General features: G+C 42.6%; 1 protein-coding gene across 1 annotated transcript in view; it reads right to left on the reverse strand.

Annotated features, from left to right (window-relative positions):
- Positions 1-4,492: 4,492 nt before the first annotated feature.
- The window catches only part of ZC3HAV1 (zinc finger CCCH-type containing, antiviral 1), a 50,712-nt gene continuing 28,857 nt past the window's right edge, over positions 4,493-26,347 (reverse strand). Inside the window, exons 6-13 of the mRNA XM_068973321.1 lie at positions 23,828-23,951; positions 19,137-19,311; positions 17,236-17,356; positions 14,140-14,242; positions 12,223-12,313; positions 10,523-10,653; positions 10,015-10,145; positions 4,493-7,513 (exon numbers count right to left, since the gene is read on the reverse strand). Coding sequence (XP_068829422.1) covers positions 7,233-7,513; positions 10,015-10,145; positions 10,523-10,653; positions 12,223-12,313; positions 14,140-14,242; positions 17,236-17,356; positions 19,137-19,311; positions 23,828-23,951 — 1,157 coding nt within the window. The 3' untranslated portion in view covers positions 4,493-7,232. The remainder of the gene's footprint in view (positions 7,514-10,014; positions 10,146-10,522; positions 10,654-12,222; positions 12,314-14,139; positions 14,243-17,235; positions 17,357-19,136; positions 19,312-23,827; positions 23,952-26,347) is intronic.

Genomic DNA, 26,347 nt, shown 5'->3' on the forward strand with positions numbered 1-26,347 from the left:
GGTCGCGGCCCGGCTCCCTGTGCGGAAATCCGAGGCGGGCAGACTCCTCCCAGTCACGTCCACGACTTCAAACCCGGTTCCCGGGAAGGGCCTGGGAAAGGGCGGGCGAGGGGCGGCCGTGCGAGAGAACAGCCCTGGGGCCCTGGGCCATCAGGGGCTCAAATCAGGCGAGGACAATCCTGATCCGGCGCCTGCTGTGGGTCAGACACCCTTCAAGGTTAAGTCCTCACCTCGAGGGACTTGTATAGTCGGAGGGAATTGGGAGATACTAGTAAGGGCTGCCTGGTAGGCTGCAGTCCATGGGGTCGCTAAGAGTCAGACGTGACTGAGCAACTTCACTTGCTCTTTTCACCTTCATGCATTGGAGAAGGAAATGGCAACCCACTCCAGTGTTCTTGCCTGGAGAATCCCAGGGAGGGGGGAACCTGGTGGGCTGCCGTCTACGGGGTCGCACAGAGTCGGACACAACTGAAGTGACTTAGGAGCAGCAGCAGTAAGGGCTGCAAAAAAAAAAATGGAACAGGTAATGTGGTAGAAGGTGAATAGCTGGGCGGCCTTAGGGAGGCGATCTCAGAACTTAGCCACTAGCCACAGGTGGCTTTTGGGTGCTTGAAATGTGACCGGTTTGCAGTGGGATGTGTGAAATATACATACACTGGACTTGGAAGCTTTAGAATGCAGAAACTGTAAAATTTTATATTAACGATGTTAAATTAATAATATTTAAAATGTTATAATTTCATCTGTTTCTTTCACTTCTAAGGCAGCTATGAGAAAATGTAAAATTACACACGAAGCTCACTTAATGTTTCTGTTAGATAGCACTGGTTTAGACCTGTAGGTTTGTTAAATGTTGGTGGCTTACTCCTCTCTGTCTCTTTGTAACCCCATGGACTGTAGCCCGCCAGGAATACAGTCTGTTCATGGAATTCTCCAGGCAAGAATGCTGGAGTGGGTTGCCATTCCCTTCTCTAGGGGATCTTCCCCACCAGGGATTGAACTCAGGTCTCCTGCATTATAGGCAGATTCTATACCGTCTGAGCCACCAGGAAATGTTTGTTAAAGAGCTTTTTCCCCAAGGCCATGCTGATTTAATGAGCATTTTTTGAGCCAACTCTTAATGCAGCCATGGAGTACTGAGATGGATAAAACATGATTGAGGAACTCACCTGATTGAGTTGCTGTCTTGCAAGGTAGTTGTGAAGATTAAATAAGTTAATGGCATGTGAAGAAGCTAAAGAGAAAGTCCACTGGCTAGATGCTCCAAGATCTTTTCTGCCATGTTAAGAAAGTTGGACTTTCAGAAGACTTTGGGAAGCAACTGAAGGAATCTCAGCTGGGGAGTGATCCCCCTGGCTAGAATGCTCCCCGGCATCATCATCGCCTCGCACTCTAGAATTACTAGTCTTTTTGTCATTCAAAACTGAGCTTAAATGTCTTCTCTTTGGTAAGGCCTTTCCTAACTTCCACTCTAAAGTAGCACCCTGGTCTCTGGATGGAACTTATCACTCATGTTTTTCTTCTTATTTGTATATTTGTAGAATTCAAGCTTGTGAGAGCAGGAATTTTGTGTTCCTTGCTGTATCCCCAGCACTTAAAAACAGTGCCTGGCTAGGGGCTTCCCTCGTGGCTCAGGGGTAAAGAATCCACCTGCCAGTGCTGGGGACACAGGTTCTCTCCCTGGTCCAGGAAGATCCCATGTGCCAAGAAGCAACTAAGCCATGCGCCACAACTACTGAGCCCACATGTGGCAACTACTGAAACCCATGCACCTAGAGCTTGTGCTCCGAAACAAGAGAAACCCCTCCAATGAGAAGTCTGCACACTGCAACTAAGGCCTTCACGCAGCAATGAAGACCCAGCACAGCCAAAAATAAATAAAAAAATAAATCTTAAAAAAAGAAACAACAGTGCTTGGCTATATTGTAGGATAAGTGTTTTTTATGATTATTTAATATTCTATTATAAATTATTATATATTACATATAAATGTTATTTAATACTTATTTTTGGCTGTGCTGGGTCTTCATTGCCACTCGAAGGTTTTTTCTAGTTGTAGCTAGCAGGGGCTCCTCTTCATTGCAGTGCGCAGACTTCTCACTGCAGCGGCTTCTCTTGTTGCGGAGCGCAGGCTTCAATAATTGGAGCACACAGGCTCAGTAGTTGTGGCACACGGGCTTCGCTGCTTCTTGGCATGTGGAATCTTCCTGGATCAGGGATCCAACCATTGTTCCTTGCACTGGCAGGCAGTTTTTTAACCTCTATACTACCAAGGAAGTCCCAGGATAGGTGTTTTTTATTATGTTTTTTTTTTAAATTAGTAGTAGACAATTTTTCAAGCAGGAAATTAGAAGATAGTGAAATAAGCACCCATATATATCAATTTCCTCGAGTTGTAAAATCTTAACACTTTGTCCTATTTTATGTGCCTGACTGTTTGGGCTGAGAATTTATAAGTTTCAATTTGTAGATATTTCTAGATACTTCAATCCTAAATACTTCATTAGGCATGACTTTAAAAAATGGTAGATTTCCCTACATAATCTTTATTTTCATAATTAACAAAAGTATCTGTCATTTTCCTGAACACTTCTAATGTGGGATAGATGTTTTGGAAAGATCTCTGGCCGTAATAAAGAATGGATTTCTAGAAAACCAAGACAGAAATAAGAAAAAACAGAAGAGAAACAGCTGAAGGATTATTGTCTTAATTTTTATTGTGTTGAGTTTGCAGTGGATGGTCCATGGGAAGATGCTCGGTGGGCTGTTGAATTTACAGGTCAAGAGCTTAAGAAAGATTGAAGAGAATATTGATTTGAGTATCATCAGAGTATAAGGAAATTGGAGCTTTGACAGTTGATAAGCTCACTCAGCACAAATAAAGAAAAGCAGACGTGGAAGGATCGAACCTTGGGAAGTAGCAACATCAAACATTTCTGAAAAATGTGAGAGCCTGCTATGACAAATAAACAAATAGAACATATAACTAAATGGAAAAACTCAAAGCATTTGCTTGGTTTGATGTCACTTCTATATATTTGAGTGTGGGTGCTTTGACAGTGATGGGTTGGCTATATATTATTTTATTTCCATTGAGGTCCAAATCAAATGGCAGTTTTACCTTCACTTTAATCATATCTATGGACATGAGTTTGGGTAAACTCCAGGAGTTGGTGATGGACAGGGAGGCCTGCCGTGCTGCGGTTCATGGGGTCGCAAAGGGTCGGACCCGACTGAGTGACTGAACTGCACCGAACTGAATGCTACCATATTTCCCAGGTGGCTCAGTGGTAAAGAATCAGCCTGCCAGTCTAGAAGACACGGGTTCAGTCCCTGAGTTGGGAAGATCCCCTGGAGGAGGAAGTTGCAACCTACTCCAGTATTCTAGACTGGAGAACTGCCATGGACAGAGAAGCCTGGCAGGCTACAGTCCATAGGGTCACAGAGAGTCCTGCACAGCTGAGCAGCGCATGCTGCCATACAAATGGTTTCTGTCTCCATCCAAAGCTTTGTGATTAAAAACAAATGGGTGGGACTTCCTGGCAGTTAAGAAGTGCTAGTGCCAAGTCACTTCAGTCATGTCCAACTCTTTGCAACCCCTCGGACTGCAGCCCGCCAGGCTCCTCTGACCACGGGATTCTCCAGGCAAGAATACTGAAGTGGGTTGCCATTTCCTTCTCCAGGGGATCTTCCCAAACCAGGGATCGAACCCGTGTCTCTTTTGTCTCCTGCATTGGCCGGCAGGTTCTTTACCACTAGCGCCACCTGGGAAGCCCTAGAAGCTGCCTGCCAATGCAGGGCACATGGGTTCGCGCCCTGGTCCAGGAATGTTACACATGCCCTGGGGCAACTAAGCACATGCCCTAGAGCCCATACTCCGAAACAAGAGAAGGCAACATAATGAGATGCCCACGCTTTCTGCAACTAGAGAAGGCACACATGCAGTAACAAAGACCCAGTGCCACCAAAAATGAATAAAAATACTCCTTCCTAAAAAAAAAAAAAGAGTGCAGAAAGAATTTTGAAGGCGTTACTAATTGGACAACTCTGCTGATCATTTACGTTTTTAGCTGCCTCCCACTGGCCCTGTTCCCACTCCTAAGGGGTGTCAGCAGTTTCCACTGTCTCCCTCTCCCCTAAACAGAAGATGTACCAACCCACTGCCGGCTTCTCCATCACCACCACCCGGTCTTCCCCTGGCGGCATGCTAAAGGCTCCTTGGTCACTGAGTCCAGGAATGATGAAGCTGGAAGGGGCAACTCACATCCTTTAGCTGCCCTCCTCCCCCACTGAAAGAACAAGTGTCTGCAGATGACTATCTTTTAGGAGATACCTGGAAATAGAGCAAACACAAGCAGTGGAGCCGAAGTTAATATTTATTTTCTTGTATTAGAACCTCAAATGGAGCTGGGAGGAGAACAAGAAATACAACTCAGCTACTGAATTATAAGAAGTTGAACTTTATTCAACAAAATTTATCCAGTGTATCAAGCACTCAGCTGGGTATGCAGTGTGGCACAGTGAACAGGACAGGTTGACTCGGCTCTCATGGAGTTTACACTCTAACGCGAAAAGCGGACAACTTTAAGTCGGACCGGTGCTAAAAATGATCAAAGCAAGATGCAAAGTGTTTTTAAAAACCAGGGATTTAGGAGGCAAGCATCCAATTTAATCTATAGGAGGACTCATTATGGAGGATAGTAATCTAAAGATGCTAGATATTAACTGAGTGACTCTTACTGTGGTCTTTTGGAAATTGATGGCTTGTTGGTTTTGTAATAATTGCAGGCTTTTACTGGCAGTGGAAGCGGCTAGGGATGAGATGCCCCTATGGTGTATGGGTCAGTCCCATACAAAGAAGACTTATTCGGTACTCTATACGACTTTCTAAGGTCCTACTAGACACTTATATAGGATCCATAGCTCGCCTGAAAGGATATAATTCTTTTTTTCCTCTTAGACAATCTGTCATTGGTCTTGTCCTGCTAAACTTATTTCAATTAAGATAATTTCGTTCTTCCCCTAACTACGTACAGAAAAGATACATGGTCTATTATGACTTACCCTAATACTGGTTTTCATTCTGGTGTCACCTATACTTCTAATCTTTCCAGTACTTCTTTATAGGAAGTAGCCTCCGACCAACTCTTAAATCCAAACCTATTCATTATCAGTAGAAGTAAATATCTATTTCATGATGTCGTATAGCGTGGTCATGCTGGAGCCTTTACATACTGATATTCATTTTATCATCATTACAAATTTCTTGCCTTCTGTTTCTCCATTATAATAGTTAGGGTCATAAATTGATTATTTAAGAAGAAAATTCATGTAGATTGTAGTATCTGAATCATCTCAGGACAGCAAAGGGGATGTTATCATACAAATTATTTGCTCTGAAAATGGTGAATAGATCTGATAAGGTTTGTTGTTGCCATCATAATGCGGGTCGGGGAGAGGGCGCTACTGGCATTTAGTATGTGAGAGCCAAGTATGCTGACCATCTTGCAGTGCACTGGACAGCTGCTCACAGTAAGGAATTGCTCTGCACCCTATACGAATGTAGAATGTCTCACTAGACATTCGTGTATGACCTACAGCTCGCCTGCAAGAATATAGTACTTCCTTATTTTCTCCATTTCGACAATCTGTAGATTTCCTCTTTTTTTTTTTTAGATTTTTAAACTTTTTTTGGTCGGGCCACGTGGCATATGGGATCTTGGTTCCCTGACAAGGGTTTGAACCCGTGCCCCCTGCAGTGGAAGCTTAAAGCCTTAACCTTTGGACTGCCAGGGAAGTAAGTCCCTGGTGGAGCCCTTTTAAGCCAGAGTTGTAGAGATCTTTGCACCGATCTAAAACCTAATATAAAATCAACTCTAATGCTAATTAATTTTTATAACATATCTGCTGGAAGTAATTATAACATGAAATGTTGGCGACTGGTATGGAATGTTGAAAATTGGAAGGAAAACCCTCATCCATAATAAGAAAGGAACTCTTCTTGGTCCAGGCACCTCAGCTGCTCTAAAAACTGATTGTGCTACAATTCCACACAATCTGTTATATTTAGAAAAAGAAGCCCCTCGCAGGTGCGAGGCTTGTTTGCAGCACTGTTCCCTTCGTCCTGATTCTGTCTCCCTAGGAAACTAACCTCACCTCCTCAGGGGGCCTGTGCTTCGGTAGAATGGCCCTAATTGCCTGGTGAGCTTCAACTAACACAGCGAACAACTACAACAGCACTCGGATTTATCAGTCGTGATTGTGTGGATCTGGTTACTGCAACTCGGTCCACCCAAAATACCAGCACTTCATGTATGTCTGACCTGAAAAAAAGCCTTCTCTGTAATCATATTAGTTAGAATATAAATGTCTACTTTGCCCAAATGGGCAGTTAATTCCAGTTGGTTGCTGCGCTCTGAGCCATACTTAGCAGCTCTTTTTATTGCATTTCAGAAAGCGTCAACTTGGATGAAGTACTGTAAATAAACGTAGAGATAAAGAAATGCATGCCCTCAAATCAGTCTCACCACAGAGATAAGGTACAGTACTGCAGTTATGTCTTGCTGGCATTTAAATTGCCCTTACATTTCCACCCGCCGAAACTATACTCCTATGTATTTTCCCCCAGCTTTCCACAATTTTCCAAGGCTGTACTGTCTTATGTCCTTAATTTTTAGATTTCACTTAAACTTCCCAAATAAATTTTCTTTCAATTTAACCGAAACAAAACCAAATCATGCAATCAACTAAGAGTAGTTGGGGGAGAGAAGGTTGCTGCATTAACAGAAGTTTTAGAAGTGAGTCTTTACCAGTTACATCTAGGTAATGAGTGATTCCCAAACTTAGGACACATTTCAATCCTCTTCTTGGCGGTCAACCCCAAAAAAGTGATTTAGTTGGAGTGGTGTGTAATCTGGACACTAAAAAAAAACTCTTAAATTGTTTTTAAGGCTGCACGCACTGCGCAGCATGCCAGGTCTTAGTTCAGGGGTCGAGCCCGTGCCCCTACCTTGGGAGTGCGCAGCCTTAACCACACTAGGGAAGTCCCCTGGACAGTGGGGTTGTTTAGCGCTTCCTAGATGATTCAAATGTGCAGCAAAGTTTGGGAACCACTAATCCAAGGCATTTATAGGAGAGAAAACGTAAGTTTAACTATTATCTTTGTGGAAGATCGGGTTTTTTAAGTGAACAGAATGGTTATGACATCCTTTATGAGGCTGTAGCCATCATTTCTAACTAATCACGCAGGGTTTCTCTGTTTTCTCTGATTTCTCTAGTTCGGTATATTCAATCACATATTCTGGGTAAATCTGATCTTTCTGAAAGATGACAAAAACAGAGGGATTCAATCTTGTATCCACACAGCTGTCATACCGCGGAGGGGGACTCTGGTAACCCTTATGGCCTTCAATGAAATTTCCAACCAGGACTCGGGCTACAAACATAACGATGTTTTTGGAATCAAACGGGTAATTTTTATGGGAACTAATGGCATCTCTTGTGAAGTAGTTTCCTAGAAATAATCAGAAGAAAAAGGTTAAGGATTATTATAAAAGAAGGTATGTAGTTATAAGATTATTTACACATGATCAGATGACAGGCATTGACCAAGTATATGTCAGCAATACCTTATTGATACTAATAACTTTCCTTTGTACTTAGGAAAACGTTTATTATGCAAGTACACTTGAATACGGTGTATAACCTGACAATTAACAGAAACATTTGCAACTCTATGGAATTCACAGGTACAATGTTGAGCCACTGGGTACAATAACCAACTGTTGATATCACAGTAATCCAGTTCATGCAAGCAAGTTGAGTTGTAACTAATAAACCAAAGATACTCCAACAAAGGCCATTTTATATTGTGTACATTTTAAGGAAGAAACATCATTTACTACTGTGGGAAGGTCCTGGGGAAAGGAAAAGGGAGAGAGGAGAGATGTGACATGAGCCAACACTTGACCCTGGCAGAGCTGGTCAGACACTCAATCTATCGTCCTCAACTACAAGATAACCTCTGATAATCACTGATATCTCCACACTCACCAGAGCAACAACCGTTTCCTGACAAATTCAAATTTCCTATTTTTATTTTTATTATTCCCAAGGGAACGAAATAACCTCTTGACAAGGGTGAAAGAGGAGAGCAGAAAAGCTGGCTTAGAACTCAACATTCAAAAAACTAAGATCATGGCATCTGGTTCCATCACTTCATGGGAAATAGATGGGGAAAAAGAAACAGTTACAGATTTTATTTTCTTGGGCTCCAAAATCACTGTGGATGGTGACTGCAGCCATTAAATTAAAAGATGCTTGCTCCTTGGAAGAAAAGCTATAACAAACCTAGAAAGCGTACTAAAAAGCAAAGATAGCAGTTTGCTAACAAAGGTCCATATAATCAAAACTATGGTTTTTCCAGTAGTCATGTATAGATGTGAGAGTTGGACCACAAAAAGACTGAGCATTGAAGAACTGATGCTTTCCAGTTGTTCAGTTCAGTTCAGTTCAGTCGCTCAGCCGTGTCCGACTCTTTGCAACCCCATGAATCGCAGCACGCCAGGCCTCCCTGTCCATCACCAACTCCCGGAGTTCACTCAGACTCACATCCATCGAGTCCGTGATGCCATCCAGCCATCTCATCCTCGGTCGTCCCCTTCTCCTCCTGCCCCCAATCCCTCCCAGCATCAGAGTCTTTTCCAATGAGTCAACTCTTCGCATGAGGTGGCCAAAGTACTGGAGTTTCAGCTTTAGCATCATTCCTTCCAAAGAAATCCCAGGGTTGATCTCCTTCAGAATGGACTGGTTGGATCTCCTTGCAGTCCAAGGGACTCTCAAGAGTCTTCTCCAACACCACAGTTCAAAAGCATCAATTCTTCATAGTATATTCAAAAGCAGAGACATTACTTTGCCGACTAAGGTCTGTCTAGTCAAGGCTATGGTTTTTCCTGTGGTCATGTATGGATGTGAGAGTTGGACTGTGAAGAAGGCTGAACGCCGAAGAATTGATGCTTTTGAACTGTGGTGTTGGAGTGGTGCTGTAGAAAACTCTTGAGAGTCCCTTGGACTGCAAGGAGATCAAACCAATCAATTCTAAAGGAAATTAACCCTGAATATTCGTTGAAAGGACTGATGCTGAAGCTGAAGCTCTAATACTTTGGCCACCTGATGCAAAGATCTGACTCATTGGAAAAGGCCCTGATGCTGGAAAAGACTGAGGGTGGAAGAAGGGGGGCAACAGAGGATGAGATGGTTGGATGACATCACTGACTCAATAGACATGAGTGTGAGCAGTTTTCCGAAGATAGTGGAGGACAGAAGAGCCACACGTGCTTCGGTCCATGCGGTTGCAAAGAATCAGACATGACTTAACAACTGAACAACAGAAAATGCCTTTCTGCCCATTGAAGGAAAAGAGTCTATATTGCAAAATCTGATATTCTGTGAAAAATTAATTGATATTGATAAACTATTACTTGTTGCCTTAAGGTGAGTAATTCTTTGGTTTTTGTTTGGTTGGGTTTCTGGATTTTTGAGTTGCATGAAGGAATTTAGGAACAAAAACAAAGCCAAAAAGATTTGGTGTGACCAGCATGGCCTGTGATGGGAAAAGACCTCATCTCCTTTGATTAGAATCCATCAGTGGCAAGAGAAGGGATGGACATAGGTCAGCAAGAGCCATGGCCAGAACTGAGTAGCAACGGTAGACAAAGTCATCAACAAGAGAGAAGACTTTGCAAGATCTACCAGGTGCTCTGGTCTCCACACCCCACCCTTCCCATAAAGCACAGAAGACAGGAAGGAAGCAGGGCTAAAGTGTAGGAACCAAGTTCCACAGTGACTTCCCAGTCTAATTTGGAAATTTCAGATTAACATGAGCTTATTTTTTCTCCAGGAATGCAAAAGCCTGCAGGTACTGGTTAATACAAAATAATATATCTCATAATAGGAGAGTGTACAGTAGAGCCAAGTGTTGGCTCTACTTGTTCAGCTTCTCTATTCCATACAAACCTTTTCCATATTTGGTGTCATGACTTCCATGTAAGAACCAGTCAAAATTATTCTCACAGATAGATGCCACGTTGCTGCGTCTTGCTGCACAAAATAGAATTTGCTCTTCTCTCTTCATCTCCATTTTCTTGCTAATACGGAAAATGTAAGACTTAACATGGAGAACATTCCTCACCCACTCCAGTTAATAACATAAATCCCAACTAAAGTCTAATTATCGTAAAATTGTATTCCACCAGCTTTCAGAATGGAGCTACTAACATTAAGGCAACAGCTATAAAAAAAATAAATACATGAAAACTTTTAAATGATAGATGCATGAAAGCATTTAATTGTAAAGCTAAAACTGAAACAGAGAAGTTTGAGCTTACACTATGAAAACACAACTAGAGATTGAAGAAACTGTTGACCACCAAAATAAAAAAGTGAATATAAATCTTCAAAGATAGGTCTTCACTAATCCTTTCAAACTTTATGTCAAGAGAAGCCCGATAAGGTGGCCACCCACCTTTTAAAAGCCTTCAAGAGCTGTGAGTTCTGGACCTTCTTTATCTTTTCAATCTTGAAATTTCTCATGGAAGCTTTAAAATGATCACTTACTTTAGCATATTCTGGAGTATTGTTAGGGATTTCAAGCAACTGAAAGAAATTTAAAAATATGTAAATGTGAAGCAGGAAGCACTTAAGGCATGATGGGGCTTCCCTTGTGGCTCAACTGGCAAAGAATCCACCTGCAATGCGTGAGACCTGGGTTCGATCCCTGGGTTCGGAAGATCCCCTGGGGAAGGGAACGGCTCCCTACTCCAGTATTTTGACCTGGAGAATTCCATGGACTGTATAGTCCATGAGGTCGCAAAGAGTCGGACACGACTGAGCGACTTTCACTTTCACTCCATGTCCCTATGTGGGCTTCACAGGTGGCGCTAGTGGTAAAGAACCTGCCTGCCAATGCAGGAGATCCAAGAGACTGGGAGTTCGATCCCTGGGTCTGAAAGAGCCCCTGGAGGAAGGCATGGCAACCCATTCTAGTATTCTTGCCCAGAGAATCCCGTGGACAGAGGAGACTGGAGGGCTATAGTCCATAGGGTTCCAAAGAATTGGACACCACTGCAGTGACGTAGCACAGCACATGTCCATATGTGTGGCCATCTATGCCATGGAGTACCCTTGCCAGCCCTCTGACAGCAGGTAGGATAAGCTGGCTTAGGGTTTCCACATCTGATAGTTCCTTCCAGTGATGAACTAGATGGCCCGGAGCCCATCTGTTCAAGGCTAGCCGAGCATTAGCCTGAAGGAAAAAGGAGCACACGCCCCTCCCCGCCCCACACCCCCAGGTGTGTGATTCAGTCCAGTGACCTGGTGAGTTCTTTGCTTAAAGCCAGTGCAGGAGCAGAGCCAATGGAGGTACCCAAGGAGCCCAGGCAGAGTAGCCTGCACCCAAAGCTAGGCTCTGATGTAGCTAAATGATCCAGGAAGAATCTTGCCCCTGGACTTCCCTGGTGATCCTGTGGTTAACAATCTGCCTGCCAATGCAGGGGACATGGGTTCAATCCTTGGTCCAGGAAAATTCCACATGCTGCAGGGCAACTAAGCCCGGCACCACAACTACTGAACTCGTGTGCTGCAACTACTGAAGCCTGCATGCCCTACAGCCCATGCTCTGCAACAAGAGAAGACCACTGCAATGAGAAGCTTGTGTACCACAACTAGAGATTAGCCTCTGCTTGCCACAACTAGAGAAAACTAACAACAAAGACCCAGCATACCCAAAAATAAATAACTAAATAAAATTTTTTTAAAAAGAGTCGCCCCAACCAGGTAAGCTGAGGCCCACTTTGAGTCCCATAGAAACCTGCTTTTTAACTCCAATTAATGGAGTTAACAAGTTGCTCTTACTGTCAGTTCCAGTTTGCTCGCCTGTAAGGCAGAGAAGCAAATATCTATTTTACAAGTTTGTCATGAGCATCTGTCCCAAGGAGATCGTGTGTGCCAGAACTCTGGAAACAACGAGGTGCCCTTCTCCTTTGGAAAGTGGCATGTGACACAGTCACCATTCGGATGTTAGCCTTTGAATCTCGTTTCAAGAATTTTGCAGAAGTGATTCATTCACTCCTTCACTCATTCATTCATTCAACTACACACATTTGTAGCAAAGTACTTTGTCGCATCTTTAAATAATTCACCCACTACAGAGTAAAAAGCAAGTACCTCAAAGCTATTCGAGACTGAGACGCTCGCGTCCGGTTGGGGAAGATATATATTGACGAAAGGTTCTGAGGAGGTCTGCCCCTGCTGAGGGCTAGAAACAAGAGAGAGAAAGAAATTTATCTGGCTCCCTGTTTGATACACCCAAGTGATTTTCTGTGCTTAACTCCAACTAAGCTGAAGTTCCTCTGGAAATTTTCTAAGTCCTAATGTGTTAGCATTAAGTAAGGCTAGGGGACTTCCCTGGTGGTCCAATGGTTAGAAATCCATGCTTCCAATACAAGGGGGACATGAGTTTGATCCCTGGTGGGAGAACTAAGATCCCATATGCCTTGTGTTGTGTTAGTCACTCAGTCATGTCCGACTCTTTGTGACCCAATGGACTGTAGCCCACCAGGCTCCTCGGTCCATAGGATTCTCCAGGCATAGTCAAAAAATAATATTAAAAAACGTAAGTTTGTCTTACAGCTTCTCTTCCAAGTGATAAATATTTAAATACTTTAGTGGTATAGGAAAAGAATCCTGCCTTTCCTGTATGAACTGTATTTCAGGAAGAGTAACCATACATTTGAGGGTTCTCCACCCTCAAATAGAGAACCCCTAACATGTACATAGGGGTTTATCACATACTTTTTTTTAAGTTTGATATTTTCCATTATGAGGACATTACATTTTTAAAAATGCTTTAAGGAGAAAACTCTTTAAAAACCTCCTTTCATAAAATGAAAATTCTCTTGGAAAGAAAGAAGCTGGCCCTAGTTTATATGTTAAGCTCTGATTTTCATACTGTACTGGTACACTGCAAAACAGATTCAATTAATATGTTTGTTGTAAGGTGCTCATCAAAAATGCTATCATTCACTTCTCTTCAGATTGTTCAGAGTAGCACTCACAGCCTTTATTCTATCCTAAAGCCATGTGTCTCTTCTGGGTTTGTGATAGCAGGATTTAAGCTCAGTTCAGTTCAGTCAATCAGTCATGTCTGATTCTTTGTGACCCCACGGACTGCAGCACGCCAGGCTGCCCTGTCCATCACCAACTCCCAAAGCTTGCTCAAACTCACATCCATGGAGTTGGTGATGCCATCAACCATCTCATCCTCTGTCGTCCCCTTCTCCTTCTGCCTTCAATCTTTCCCAGCATCTCGGTCTTTTCCAGTGAGTCAGTTCTTCACATCAGGTGGCAAAAGTATTGGATTCAAGCTACTTCCTTCCACAAACACCCACAAACAGTTTTCTCAGTTCATTTTATATTTATTTATTTGGCTGCATCAAACAGTCGCAGCATGCAGGATCTTTAGCTGTGGCATGTGGGATCTAGTCCCCAGACCAGGGATCAAACTGAGGTCCCCGCGGTGGGAGCATGAAGTCCTGGCCTCTGGACCACCAGAGAAGTTCCAGCAATGTAGGTTTGACTGGGTTTCATGAGCAGACAGAGCTGTCACACTGAATCCCTTAGCAACATTTCCTTTAAAAATCCATTTTCATCAACTTTGTATTTCCTCAAAGGCTTTACCAGGCAGCTGCTACATCCCTTTTTTCTCCCCATTTCTCCCTCAAACTCCCACCCCCTGTAAATCCATCCCACAAAACTGAAGATACTCAGAAGAACCCAGAACAGAACAAAAACCCAGTAACTGTGCATCTGATTCTTTCCTAGGCACAGCCAGCCGTTCTCAGCTGAAGAAACTGAACCCAGAGTAAGAGGTCTGCTCAAAGTCCCCCGTGAATCTGAAGAAAAGACACACTTCCTACTCTAGAATGCTTTTAGTCACACTGTACTCCTTAGTCAGTACCTTACTCATAGTTAAAGCAAAAGGAAATTGCAGTGTTATGTGAGCACGAACATTTCAGAAAACAGGGTCCAGATTCATGAGTGACTCGAACATCGCAATGTGTGCCAGCAAGCACGGACACTCACTCTTGTCTGCGTTTCACCCGCTCCACATCCCAGTAAGACACAAACGTCGGCCTTCTAATGACATCCTTTTGGGTCTTGGAAGCTATATTTGTCTGAATCATCCCTTTAGACAGAAAAACAAAGAGAAAACACAAATCATGAACTGGTCCTAGGAAATGATTTATCTTTATTCTTCAGAGACTACTAACATAGCTAATATTCATTACTCAACTATATATGCATGAATCGAGAAAATCCTTTTAGATGGAAACTGCTCATGATAAAAATGAATATCCTTCACTGGCCTTAGTATAAGACCCAGAAAACAAAGAGGTAAATGGGCAAAGTGCAATTAATCAAATCTTTCAATCAAAGTCCGGTGGGAAAGGGAACTAGGGCCGCCAGATTACGTCACCCATGACCACTGTCCTCAACCAGGCATCAGTGATTATGGGTTGGAACATGGTAGGTATATTTTGAAAGTATTTTCCTACCTCAAATGTGAAATGTTAGTTTTAATTCACACATGTTGTACACCTGGGTCTACGCTGCAGCCTGAGTTCTTTAAAAAGTAAATCATCATACATTGTGAGTAAAAGCATAAAATGGCACAACCACTTTGGAAAAGAATTTGGAAGCTTCTTACCAAGTTAAACATACACTACCTATACAATCCAAAAAACCCACTCCTTAGTATTTATCCAAGAGAAATCTACATCCACACAAAGATTTGCATTTCAACGTGCCTAGTAACATTATTATAATAAGCAAAACGTGAAAACAATCCAAATATCCATCAACAGGTTAATGGTTAAACAAACCATTGTATATCCATGCAATGGAATATTACTCAGCAACAAAAAGGACCACTTTTCATGCAATAATATAGATGAGTGAAAAACAGTATTCTGAGAGGAGTCAGCCATCTGAAGAGTACACACCACAGAGTTCTATTACATGAAGTTCTAGAATAGACTAAACTAAATTATAGTGACAGAAAGTAAATGGGCTGCAAAGGGGAGACTGACCACAAAGGAGCATGAGAAAACTTTCTGGATTGATGGGAATGTTCTAGATCTTGATTAGGATAGCAGCTGGATGCATTTGTCAGTACTCATCCAACTAGACACTTAAAATGGATATACCTGATGGCAGCAGTTATGCCTCACCATAGGTTTACATCCACATCAACAAAATGAACAACAAGGAAAAGAGCAATCAGATCCTGCCATAACTCCACGCAAAACCTTCTGGACGTTTCCAGCTTGTAAAATATTTAAGTTTCAGTGCCTACTCTCAGCTCTTACACACCTCCTTGCCGCATGTATGGGCTGCCTACTCCCTTCCAAAGTGTCCTCCCCAGATAAAAGCAGGCACTCTCCCACGAGCCCTCCATTCTCTGGCAGATTCATCACACTGCTTCATCCTTCCTGTAGCTGTAATTATTTTCTGAAGGTGCCTGGTTTGCCAGCATTCAGATTAGTGCCTGGCAACACAGCTCAAATACTAGTTCAATGAACAAGAGCATATTAGAAATAGAAAGGAAATAGTCTGGAACCCTGAAAACTTCTTTAGACTGGCTTCTATGAACCAAGGGAACAAATATATGGGATTAAAATTTCTCCAGATTCTGGAACAAGATATATTGGTTTTCATCTCTCCACCACCTTTTTAAACAGTCAGAACAATAGAATACCACTGCAAAAAAATGTTTTAAGTCCATTTTTAATTTGACCACCCAACAGAAGGAAATTTTTATTTTCGCCCATTGCTTTCTAGCCTTGGTCCTTATGCACACATTGTTGCACTTACCACACACATTAAATTTTTAAAAAATTCATTCCTGAAAAAAATATTTATTTCTGTTTTAATTACAGAAACATAAACTTGGGGTTTGGCCTTCTTCATTTAACAATATCAAATTTTGCTTTTACAGCACAGTTTTCACAATCATAATTTTTAACAACTACCTAATACTCCACTGAAATGTAATACTTTTATGTGTTCAGTCACAATCCTACTTGTACACAGGCTATTCCTATTCTTTAGTACTATAAGGAGGCTTTAATAAAGACCTTTATTTCTATAGCTTATTTTTTTCCTTGTGAATTATTTCTTAGAAAGATTCCTGAGAATAAAAAAGTAAGCATATTTTAATATCTCTTGATATGTACTGCCAGGATGCTTTCCACAGTAGTTAGTCTAATGCTCCCTTAAAGCTATGTGATTTGGGGTCTTCCCTGATGGTCCAGTGGTTAAGGCTCTGCACTTCCAATGTGTGGGGCACAAGTTCAATCCCTAACTGGGGAGCTAAGCTCCCACATCCCACATGGCACAGCAAAAAAAAGAAAAAGAATGAAAACACAGTAACTGGTACAGAGCCCAAATCTCAGGTACCACCTGGGAATGTCAAGGAGCTGAAAAAGTCTCTTTCATCTCTTTCAAAGCATCTATGAGGATAGTCCTGAAAGGGCACGTATCTGACTATATACGGGGCTGGCGAGGGTGTGGGGGGCGGGGGCGGGATTTGGGGGCGGGGGACACAGAGGCAGCCGATGGGACACTACATTCAGAGGGAGAACAGTTTCTGCCTTGGTTTCTTACTAAACACAACAGGCAGACAGGCAGAAGGTAACCAAATCTTTCTAGGGGGGCTCCAATAAACATGGCAGAAAGCAAAGTCTTTAGAAAAGGTGATGGATAAAAGCATTGACTTAGATGATGATGCCTAAAAGGAACAGCATGGCTCTAAAATTCTGAAGGACCCACGTCCCAAGGTCTCTCCTGCAGTCGCTAACACCTGAAATCTGTCTCAGGGAAGCAGCCCACCTAGAATAAGAAATTCAGAATGGCAGAACCAGAAGTGTCCACAGAGACCATGTAATCCAATCCCCCCCATTTTACAGGGTGCCAGGTGCTGTTCCCAGCTACTCTGTGTCACAGTCAAGGCTCAGAGCACAGCCCTTCTGACTGCCATCGGCTCCCATCCACTGGTCCTGCCGTGCTAGAAAGAACCGGTCCTGAGTGCAGCATGCCCTCATCTCTATTCCCACTCCCCCGTGGATGCCACAGGCCAGATTGAAAAGACAGGTACCACTGCCAAATGCAGACACTTACCTTGAAAACTCAGCTCGTAGTTGCGTGAACCCGCCTGAAACGGCACAACTCCCCTCCGACAGGATAGAAAAAGAGACTCCAGGTATGAAGAGTCAATGCTCGAAATGTGCTCATTGTCTTTCTATTAAAAATAAAAATAAAAAGGTAAAAACTTCAGGATAGGCTTTTAAGAAATTTCTATCATGATATCTTATGTAACTTTATTTCAGCCGTGGGATTTGAACAGGAATGCATCCGGCTACCCAAACCAGATTGTCAAGGATTCCTGGGTGGGGGCAAGTCAACACCCGTCTTTAGTCTCCACTGTACAGGGTTGATGCTACTGAAACTGACAATACCCTAGGTGGAGGCCTGAAAAATAGAGCTGTTTTGCAATAGTCTTTTACATATTCCATAAAATATGATCCAAGTGTACAGAGAAACTTGTACCTGATATAAGATGTCTAACAAACGTTGTCATGAAGTAGACCATCACAGCTATCGTCTCATCACACAATGAGAAAGAACAGTCTAAAGCTGGAAAGAAGGCATATAAAACTCCAACAGGTGCCTTGTTATTTAGTTGCTAAGTCATGACTCTTTGCCACTCTTTGGCCATGGACTGTAGTCCACCACTCTCCTCTCTGTCCATGGATTTCCCAGGCAAGAATACTGGAGTGGGTTGCCATTTCCTTCTCCATCCCATAGGTGTATCGCTGTCCAAATGAGAGTGACAGGGCAAGGAACACCCCCAAAATGTAAAGATATAATCTCCAGCCATCTCCAGGACCGTCCTCTAGCCCTGCCTTCACTGAACTCCAGTTCTGAATGAGTAAGAGCCTTCAGTTACATATTCTCCAAGACTTGAATTTATACCTCAGTTTCAATAATCAGGTCTTGTTACTTTTGCCTTGGGCCTGTATGACAGCCTTGATTTTGGCTTTCTAGAGCTATGGCTTGCCCTCACTTTGGGCAATTCCTTCAGGTCGTGCACTCCTGCCCCTCAAGGCAAGCTAAGCTTGACTGTGTGCTGAGTGCTAAGTCGCTTCAGTTGTGTCTGACTCTTTGTGACCCTATGGACTGTAGCCCGCCAGGCTCCTACTGGAACAGGTGCCATTTCCTTCTCCAGGGGATCTTCCCAACCCAGGGATCAAACCCACATCTCTGGCATCTCTGCATTGGCAGACAGGTTCTCTACCACTGAACTATCTGGGAAGCCCCAGGGACCTTGTAATAGAGTGTGTTTCTTTGATTGCTTTGGCAGCTTGGGAGCTCAGAACCAAATGGATGGCCCAGTGACTTATGCTGAGATGTCCTCATCCCTTTTTTGTCTTTGGCTCCACTTCCATCTCTTGCTTTTCTTTTCTTTCTCATCACTCCAATTTCATTGCCCACTTTAGCTACCTCCCTCTCTGTTTAATCACCTGAATCTAAAGGGAGAAGGCACACGAGACAGAACCTCTGCCTATCTAAATTTCTTTCCCCTATTACTATGTCCCTGTGTGCTAAGTCTGAAACTTCTAGTTCATCTGAATCCAGACTCTGACTAAATTCTAGCAAGCATATATATCAGTCTTTTGATTTCTCACTCTTGCCTACTTTTCTGGCTGAAAGGGGTAGTCTCTGCCCATTTATGTACTAGTACCTAGAAAGCTATCTCAAGGTTCTGCCACAGTCCCCAATAATGAGGAAAGAGGGATATTTGGCTGGCTCATATATCAAGGAGTTTCTTAAAAATAGTTATAATTTTTTATAATGCAATTGGAATACATGCTTGCTGAGTATAATAAAAAAAAACACCACTTTCTCTACCGCATCCATGCTCCATGGATAATCACATAGGTATCAGACACTGTACTACTAGATTCTTCTGAAGTTGTCAAGTTTATACGAGAGTATCCACAAGAAGGAATGGTACTCACCTTCTCCCCATATGGAACCCATTCATCAGCTCCATTCCTCCAGTACCAAATCCATTTTGTGGTAAACAGAGAACTGGCCGGCTTTGTGACGGATGAAGGTGTGGAGATACGTCGGACGGGATTAAAATCACAAATCATCTTCTGGAAACTGATGTTATAATTGCCAACAGAAACGCTGAGAGGAAAAAGCTTAGCATTAATAAAATGCTTCACTGAAGCAAAACGCTTCTGTTTTCTCTACTCTGATCTTCTTAATAAGAGGGCAGAATTAAAAACTGAGTTGAAAGTGGTCTCTGAATTCCCTTTATACAGCTTATGATCTTACACACAAGAGAAAAAACGGAAATACAGAGAAGTAACGTAACCTGCCACGTATCTAATGGTACCACAGAACGTGTTCTTCCCTCAAAAAATATCCCCCAAAGAAATCAATTGATTGGCTCGATGTCAGAAACTCTGAAACTCACAGTAGGTCAGTTTTTTCAATTATTACACATGATTTAAATAGTTGGGCTGCCCTGGTGGCAAAGATGGTGAAGAATTGCTTTCAATGCAGGAGACTGGGATTCAATCCCTGGGTCAGGAAGATCCCCTGGCGAAGGGAATGGCTACCCACTCCAGTATCCTTGCCTGGAGAATTCCATTATCAAAGCGTAGTTGGAGACCTTTTCAAGGAGTCAGCAAGGTCAAAGTTACTTTCATAATAATATTAGGACGTTACCCACCTTTTTCACTTTCATACCCTCACAAGTACACAGTGGAGTTTTTCAAGGCTATACAATGTTTGATTTTACCATAAAGAGATTTGTAAAAATATAAAACAATGTCATTCTTCCCAGTAAATTTGGTTTGCTTTAGTTTTGGAAAAGTTATTTTTATAGTTATACTTACATACATTTATGTATGCATGTAACTATATATAATTATCTAAAAATGTTATGTTAACATGAATGAGTTTATTCTCATTGTTTTTAATGAATCAATAAACAATTTTTCTCAGTTGTGACTTTTAACATGGTAACTACTACTGCGGGCAGGAATCCCTCAGAAGAAATGGAGTAGCCATCATGGTCAACAAAAGAGTCCAAAATGCAGTACTTGGATGCAATCTCAAAAACGACAGAAGGATCTCTGTTCGTCTCCAAGGCAAACCATTCAATATCACAGTTATCCAAGTCTATGCCACAACCAGTAATGCTGAAGAAACTGAAGTTGAACAGTTTCATGAAGACCTACAAGATCTTTTAGAAATAACACCCAAAAAAGATCCTTTTCATTATAGGGTACTGGAATGCAAAAGTAGGAAGTCAAGAAACACCTGGAGTAACAGGCAAATTTGGCCTTGGAATGCAGAATGAAGCAGGGCAAAGACTAATAGAGTTTTGCCAAGAAAATGCACTGGTCATAGCAAACATCCTCTTCCAACAACACAAGAGAAGACTCTACACATGGACATCACCAGATGGTCAACACAGAAATCAGATTGAGTATATTCTTTGCAGCCAAAGATGGAGAAGCTCTATACAGTCAACAAAAACAAGACCGGGAGCTGACTATGGCTCAGATCATGAACTCCTTATGGCCAAATTCAGACTTAAATTGAAGAAAAGTAGGGAAAACTGCTAGACCATTCAGGTATTACCTAAATCAAATCCCTTATGATTATACAGTGGAAGTGAGAAGTAGATTTAAGGGTCTAGATCTGATAGATAGAGTGCCTGATGAACTATGGAATGAGGTTCGTGACATTGTACAGGAGACAGGGATCAAGACCATCCCCATGGAAAAGAAATGCAAAAAAGCAAAACGGCTGTCTGGGGAGGCCTTACAAACAGCTGTGAAAAGAAGAGAGGCGAAAAGCAAAGGAGAAAAGGAAAGATATAAGCATCTGAATGCAGAGTTCCAAAGAAGAGGAAGAAGAGATAAGAAAGACTTCTTCAGTGATCAATGCAAAGAAATAGAGGAAAAGAACAGTATGGGAAAGACTAGAGATCTCGTCAAGAAAATTAGAGATACAAAGGGAACATTTCATGCAAAGATGGGCTCGATAAAGGACAGAAATGGTCTGGACCTAACAGAAGCAGAAGATATTAAGAAGAGGTGGCAAGAATACACAGAAGAACTGTACAAAAAAGATCTTCACGACCCAGATAATCATGATGATGTGATCACTAATCTAGAGCCAGACATCTTGGAATGTGAAGTCAAGTGGGCCTTAGAAACCATCACTATGAACAAAGCTAGTGGAGGTGATGGAATTCCAGTTGAGCTGTTTCAAATCCTGAAAGATGATGCTGTGAAAGTGCTGCACTCAATATGCCAGCAAATTTGGAAAACTCAGCAGTGGCCACAGGACTGGAAAACGTCAGTTTTCATTCCAATTCCAAAGAAAGGAAATGCAAAAGAATGCTCAAACTACCACATGATTGCACTCATCTCACATGCTAGTAAAGTAATGCTCATAATTCTCCAAGCCAGGCTTCAGCAATACATGAACCGTGAACTCCCTGATGTTCAAGCTGGTTTTAGAAAAGGCAGAGGAACCAGAGATCAAATTGCCAACATCCGTTGGATCATCGAAAAAGCAAGAGAATTCCAGAAAAACATCTATTTCTGCTTTATTGACTATGCCAAAGCCTTTGACTGTGTGGATCACAATGAACTGTGGAAAATTCTGAAAGAGATGGGAATACCAGCCCACTTAACATACCTCTTGAGAAATCTGTATGCAGGTCTGAAAGCAACAGTTAGAACTGGACATGGAACAACAGACTGGTTCCAAATTGTCACCCTGCTTATTTAACTTATATGCAGAGTACATCATGAGAAACGCTGGGTTGGAAGAAACACAAGCTGGACTCAAGATTGCAGGGAGAAATATCAATAACCTCAGATATGCAGATGACACCACCCTTATGGAAGAAAGTGAAGAGGAACTAAAAAGCCCTTGATGAAAGTGAAAGAGGAGAGTGAAAAAGTCGGCTTAAAGCTCAACATTCAGAAAACAACGATCATGGCATCTGGTCCCATCACTTCATGGCAAATAGATGGGGAAACAGTAGAAACAGTGTCAGACTTCATTTTTGGGGGCTCCAAAATCACTGCAGATGGTGACTGCAGCCATGAAATTAAAAGACGCTTACTCCTTGGAAGAAAAGTTATGACCAACCTAGATAGCATATTCAAAAGCAGAGACATTACTTTGCTGACTAAGGTCCATCTAGTCAAGGCTATGGTTTTTCCAGTGGCCATGTATGGATGTGAGAATTGGACTGTGAAGAAGGCTGAGTGCCGAAGAATTGATGCTTTTAAACTGTGGTGTTGGAGAAGACTCTTGAGAGTCTGTTGGACTGCAAGGAGATCCAACCAGTCCATTCTGAAGGAGATTAACCCTAGGATTTCTTTGGAAGGAGTGATGCTAAAGCTGAAGCTCCAGTACTTTGGCCACCTCATGCAAAGAGTTTACCCATTGGAAAAGACTCTGATGCTGGGAGGGATTGGGGGCAGGAGGAGAAGGGGACGACCGAGGATGAGATGGCTGGATGGCATCACGGGCTCGATGGACGTGAGTCTAAGTGAACTCCGGGAGATGGTGATGGACAGGGAGGCCTGGCGTGCTGCGATTCATAGGGTCACAAAGAGTCGGACACGACTGAGGGACTGAACTGAACTGAAATATCAATAGCTATAAATCCACATAAACTGAAATCGCTGGGATCCTCAGTACATTTTAAGAATATTAAGGGCTCCGGAAACCAAAAAGTTTGAGAGTTACTGCTCTACAAAATACCTCCTAGATCAGCGATGTTCAACCAGGAATGATATTAGACCCAGGAAACATTGACAATGTCAAAAGGTATTTTTGTTTCTCACAACTGGCATGTAGTGGGTAGACACCAGGGATGATGCTAAAATACTCCAGCAAACCAAATAATTATTTGGGCCCCAAAGTCAACAGTGCTAAGGTTGAAAAACCCTGCTTCAGATTTACCTGGTAGGAGACACATACCTAGAAACAAAACAGCTGACACCACCCTCTAGTGGCACAATGCAGCAACACACTCTCCACCAGAGATTCACTAAATTTGAACACGGTGACAAGTCCTTATTTTCCCTCCTAAAGTATTTCCTTATAAAGTAGGATGCAGCTTATAAATATGGTCATGCGTAGTATCACCCATATCAGCCCTAACAGCAACATAAATATAAAGTAGCCTTTTAGAAACCTCCAGGGTAGAGAAAATAGCAAATATAGAGGCAAGTATAATAAAATGCTGAAGTATGTAACAAACTTCTTCCTTAGAACTATATGAAATGACTCAAATCATTTTCTCAAACAATGAGATTAAGCCAAAGGCTCTTCTGAGCTCATAGGTTTGCAAACCAACCTATGCATTTTGTTGTTCAGACAAATATTAACTGAACAAATATTTGTGTCCCTGTTTATTTCACCTGAGTTAGCAAATATTCCCAGAGTCCCTCATATTAGCCAGGCTCTGGGTGACTTCAAACCTGCCCACCTATTCCTTTATCTTTATTAACTCAGAAGTCATTTGCCATCTTAATCTCAAGAGTTAATCTGAATGGGATTCTGAAGGAAAACTGCTTTTTCTTCTTCCCATAAGCACAGCACTAGGGCTCCCCTTTGATGATCTTGCAGATTTCACAAGCTAGACCTGCCACCAACTTACCTGCAGTTTTTGGGGTCACAAAAGGCCTTCTCAATATCCTCCATGAACGGAAGGTCCACCCAGCTGTTTCCAAGTAACATCTGCCACCGGTAGGGCAGGTGAAAATGAACTTTGTTGCAGCTCTCTACAAAGATAGAAAAGAGGTTTGAGCAATTCGACCAAGTTCACTGCTGACTCTCCCCATCAAGGCCTGCCTTTCTCACCCTACCAGCCCTGTAGGCACACTTTCCATCTACACCTGTGCTCATGCCAGCCCCTACCTGCATCATCTCAAGCCCCTATTTCCACATTCATTTACTACCCATGTAGACTCGTCAGAAAACAAAATTCTCCACTCCCCCAAAAACCATGTTCAGTTCACTTTAGTTGCTCAGTCGTGTCCAAGTCTTTGCGACCCCATGGACTGCAGCATGCCAGGCTTCCCTGTCCATCATCAACTCCCGGAGCTTGCTCAAAATCAAGTCCATTGAATTGGTGATGCCACCCAACCATCTCATCCTCTGTTGTCCCCTTCTCCTCTCACCTTCAAAAAAAGAACCATATTACCCACATGGAAATCTGAGGTCATTAGAAATTTACAGTTATCCTTTCTTCTGCTGCTGCTGCTAAGTCGCTTCAGTCGTGACATCCCTGGGATTCTCCAGGCAAGAACACTGGAGTGGGTTGCCATTTTCTTCTCCACTTATCCTTTCTGCACCTCCCTCTATACGCATTTATTGAGACAAACTGCTCTCTATTGGAGGCAACTGCCTGTGTGTTTTCTAGGAAGCCCTGGCCTGGAATTCATCTCTTCCAGAATTCCCGCACTGATCTTGTGCTCTTCTGACCTGACTCGTGTTTTATGTTTCCTCAACCAGTGCTCTAGACAGAGTTTGTGCTGTATTAGTTCTCTAATTTGTGGATGTTCTGTTTTGGGCCACACTGCACAGCTTGTGGGATCTTAGTGCTTGGACCAGGGACTGAACCCAAGCCCTTGGGAGTGAGAGCGCACAGACTGGACTAACCACTGGACTGCCAGGGAATTCCCAAATTTGTGGATGTTTTGATGCCCACCTTTAAACTCAGGCTTCCCTTGCGGCTCAGCTGGGAAAGAATCCGCCCGCAACGCGGGAGGCCTGGGTTCGATCCCTGGGTTGGGAAGATCCCCTGGAGAAGGGAAAGGCTACCCACTCCAGTATTCTGGCCTGGAGAATTCAAAGAGTTGCAAAGAGTCAGACACGACTGAGCTACTTCCACTTAATGATAAACTTACTGAAGAAAGGCCTGTGTCATTGTTTAGCTTATGTCTCCTTGCTTCACTGGCAGAGGAGTAGGCAAGCAAAGGATGCCCTTTCAATGACTGCTTGCTGAATAATGAATTAATGTTAGAAGCTCATAATACCGGAGAACAGAAAACAGTTCTATTTTTCACAATTTGCATTGTTTAAGTCATTTTGAAATGTCACCACCAGGAATTTAACTGATAGAAAAATATAACCTTCCTCACACCCATTAGAATGGCTGATATAAATAAGCAAACAAAAACAAATTTACAAGTGTTGGCAAGGATATGGAGAAATTGGAGCCCTTGTGCATTGCTGATAAAAATGTAAAGTGATACAGGCTGCTATAGAAAACTGTGTGGCAGTTTCTTAAAACCTTAAACACAGGTTTACCACATAGTCCAGCAATTCCACTTCTGGGTATATACCCAAAAGAACTGAAAGCAAGAACTGATATTTGTACACCTGTGTTCCTAGCAGCATTATTCACAATAGCTAAAAGGTAGAAGCAACTCAAGTGCCCATCAGTGGATGAGTGGATAAACAAAATGGGATAGAATACAATCGAATAGTGTTCAACCTTCATAAGGGAGGAAACTCTCACAAAGGCTATAATATGGGTGAACCTTGAGGACACTGTACTAAGTGAAATAAGCCAGTGTCAGAAAAGACAAATATTATGTGAGATCACTCATATGAGGGACATAGAAGAGTCATATTCGTAGACAGAAAGCAAAATGGCAGCTGTCAGGGGCTTCCCTGCCAGAAGGGGGAAATGAGGAGCTGTTGTTTAATAGGTACAGAGTTGCTGTTTTAAAGATCAGTCCTGAATACCTATTGGAAGGACTGATGTTGAAGCTGAAACTCCAAAACTTTGGCCACCTGATGCGAAGAAGTGACTCATTGGAAAAGACCCTGATGCTGGGAAAGATTGAAGGCAGAAGAAGGGGACGACAGAGGATGAGATGGTTGGATGGCATCTCCGATGCAATGGACATGGGTTTGAATAAGTTCCTGGAGTTGGTGATGACAGGGATGCCTGGCGTGCTGCAGTTCATGGGGTCGCAAAGAGTCGGACACAACTGAGTGACTGAACTGAACCGAACTGAACTAATGCTGGGAAAGACTGAAGGCGGGAGGAGAAGGGGACGACAGAGGATGAGACGGTGGGATGGCATCACCGACGCAATGGATATGAGTTTGAGTAAGCTCTGAGAGTTGGTGAGGGACAGGGAAGCCTGGCATGCTGCACTCCATG

The sequence above is a fragment of the Capricornis sumatraensis genome, chromosome 5 (genome assembly GCF_032405125.1).
Source record: "Capricornis sumatraensis isolate serow.1 chromosome 5, serow.2, whole genome shotgun sequence".
NCBI classification, from domain to species: Eukaryota; Metazoa; Chordata; class Mammalia; order Artiodactyla; family Bovidae; genus Capricornis; species Capricornis sumatraensis.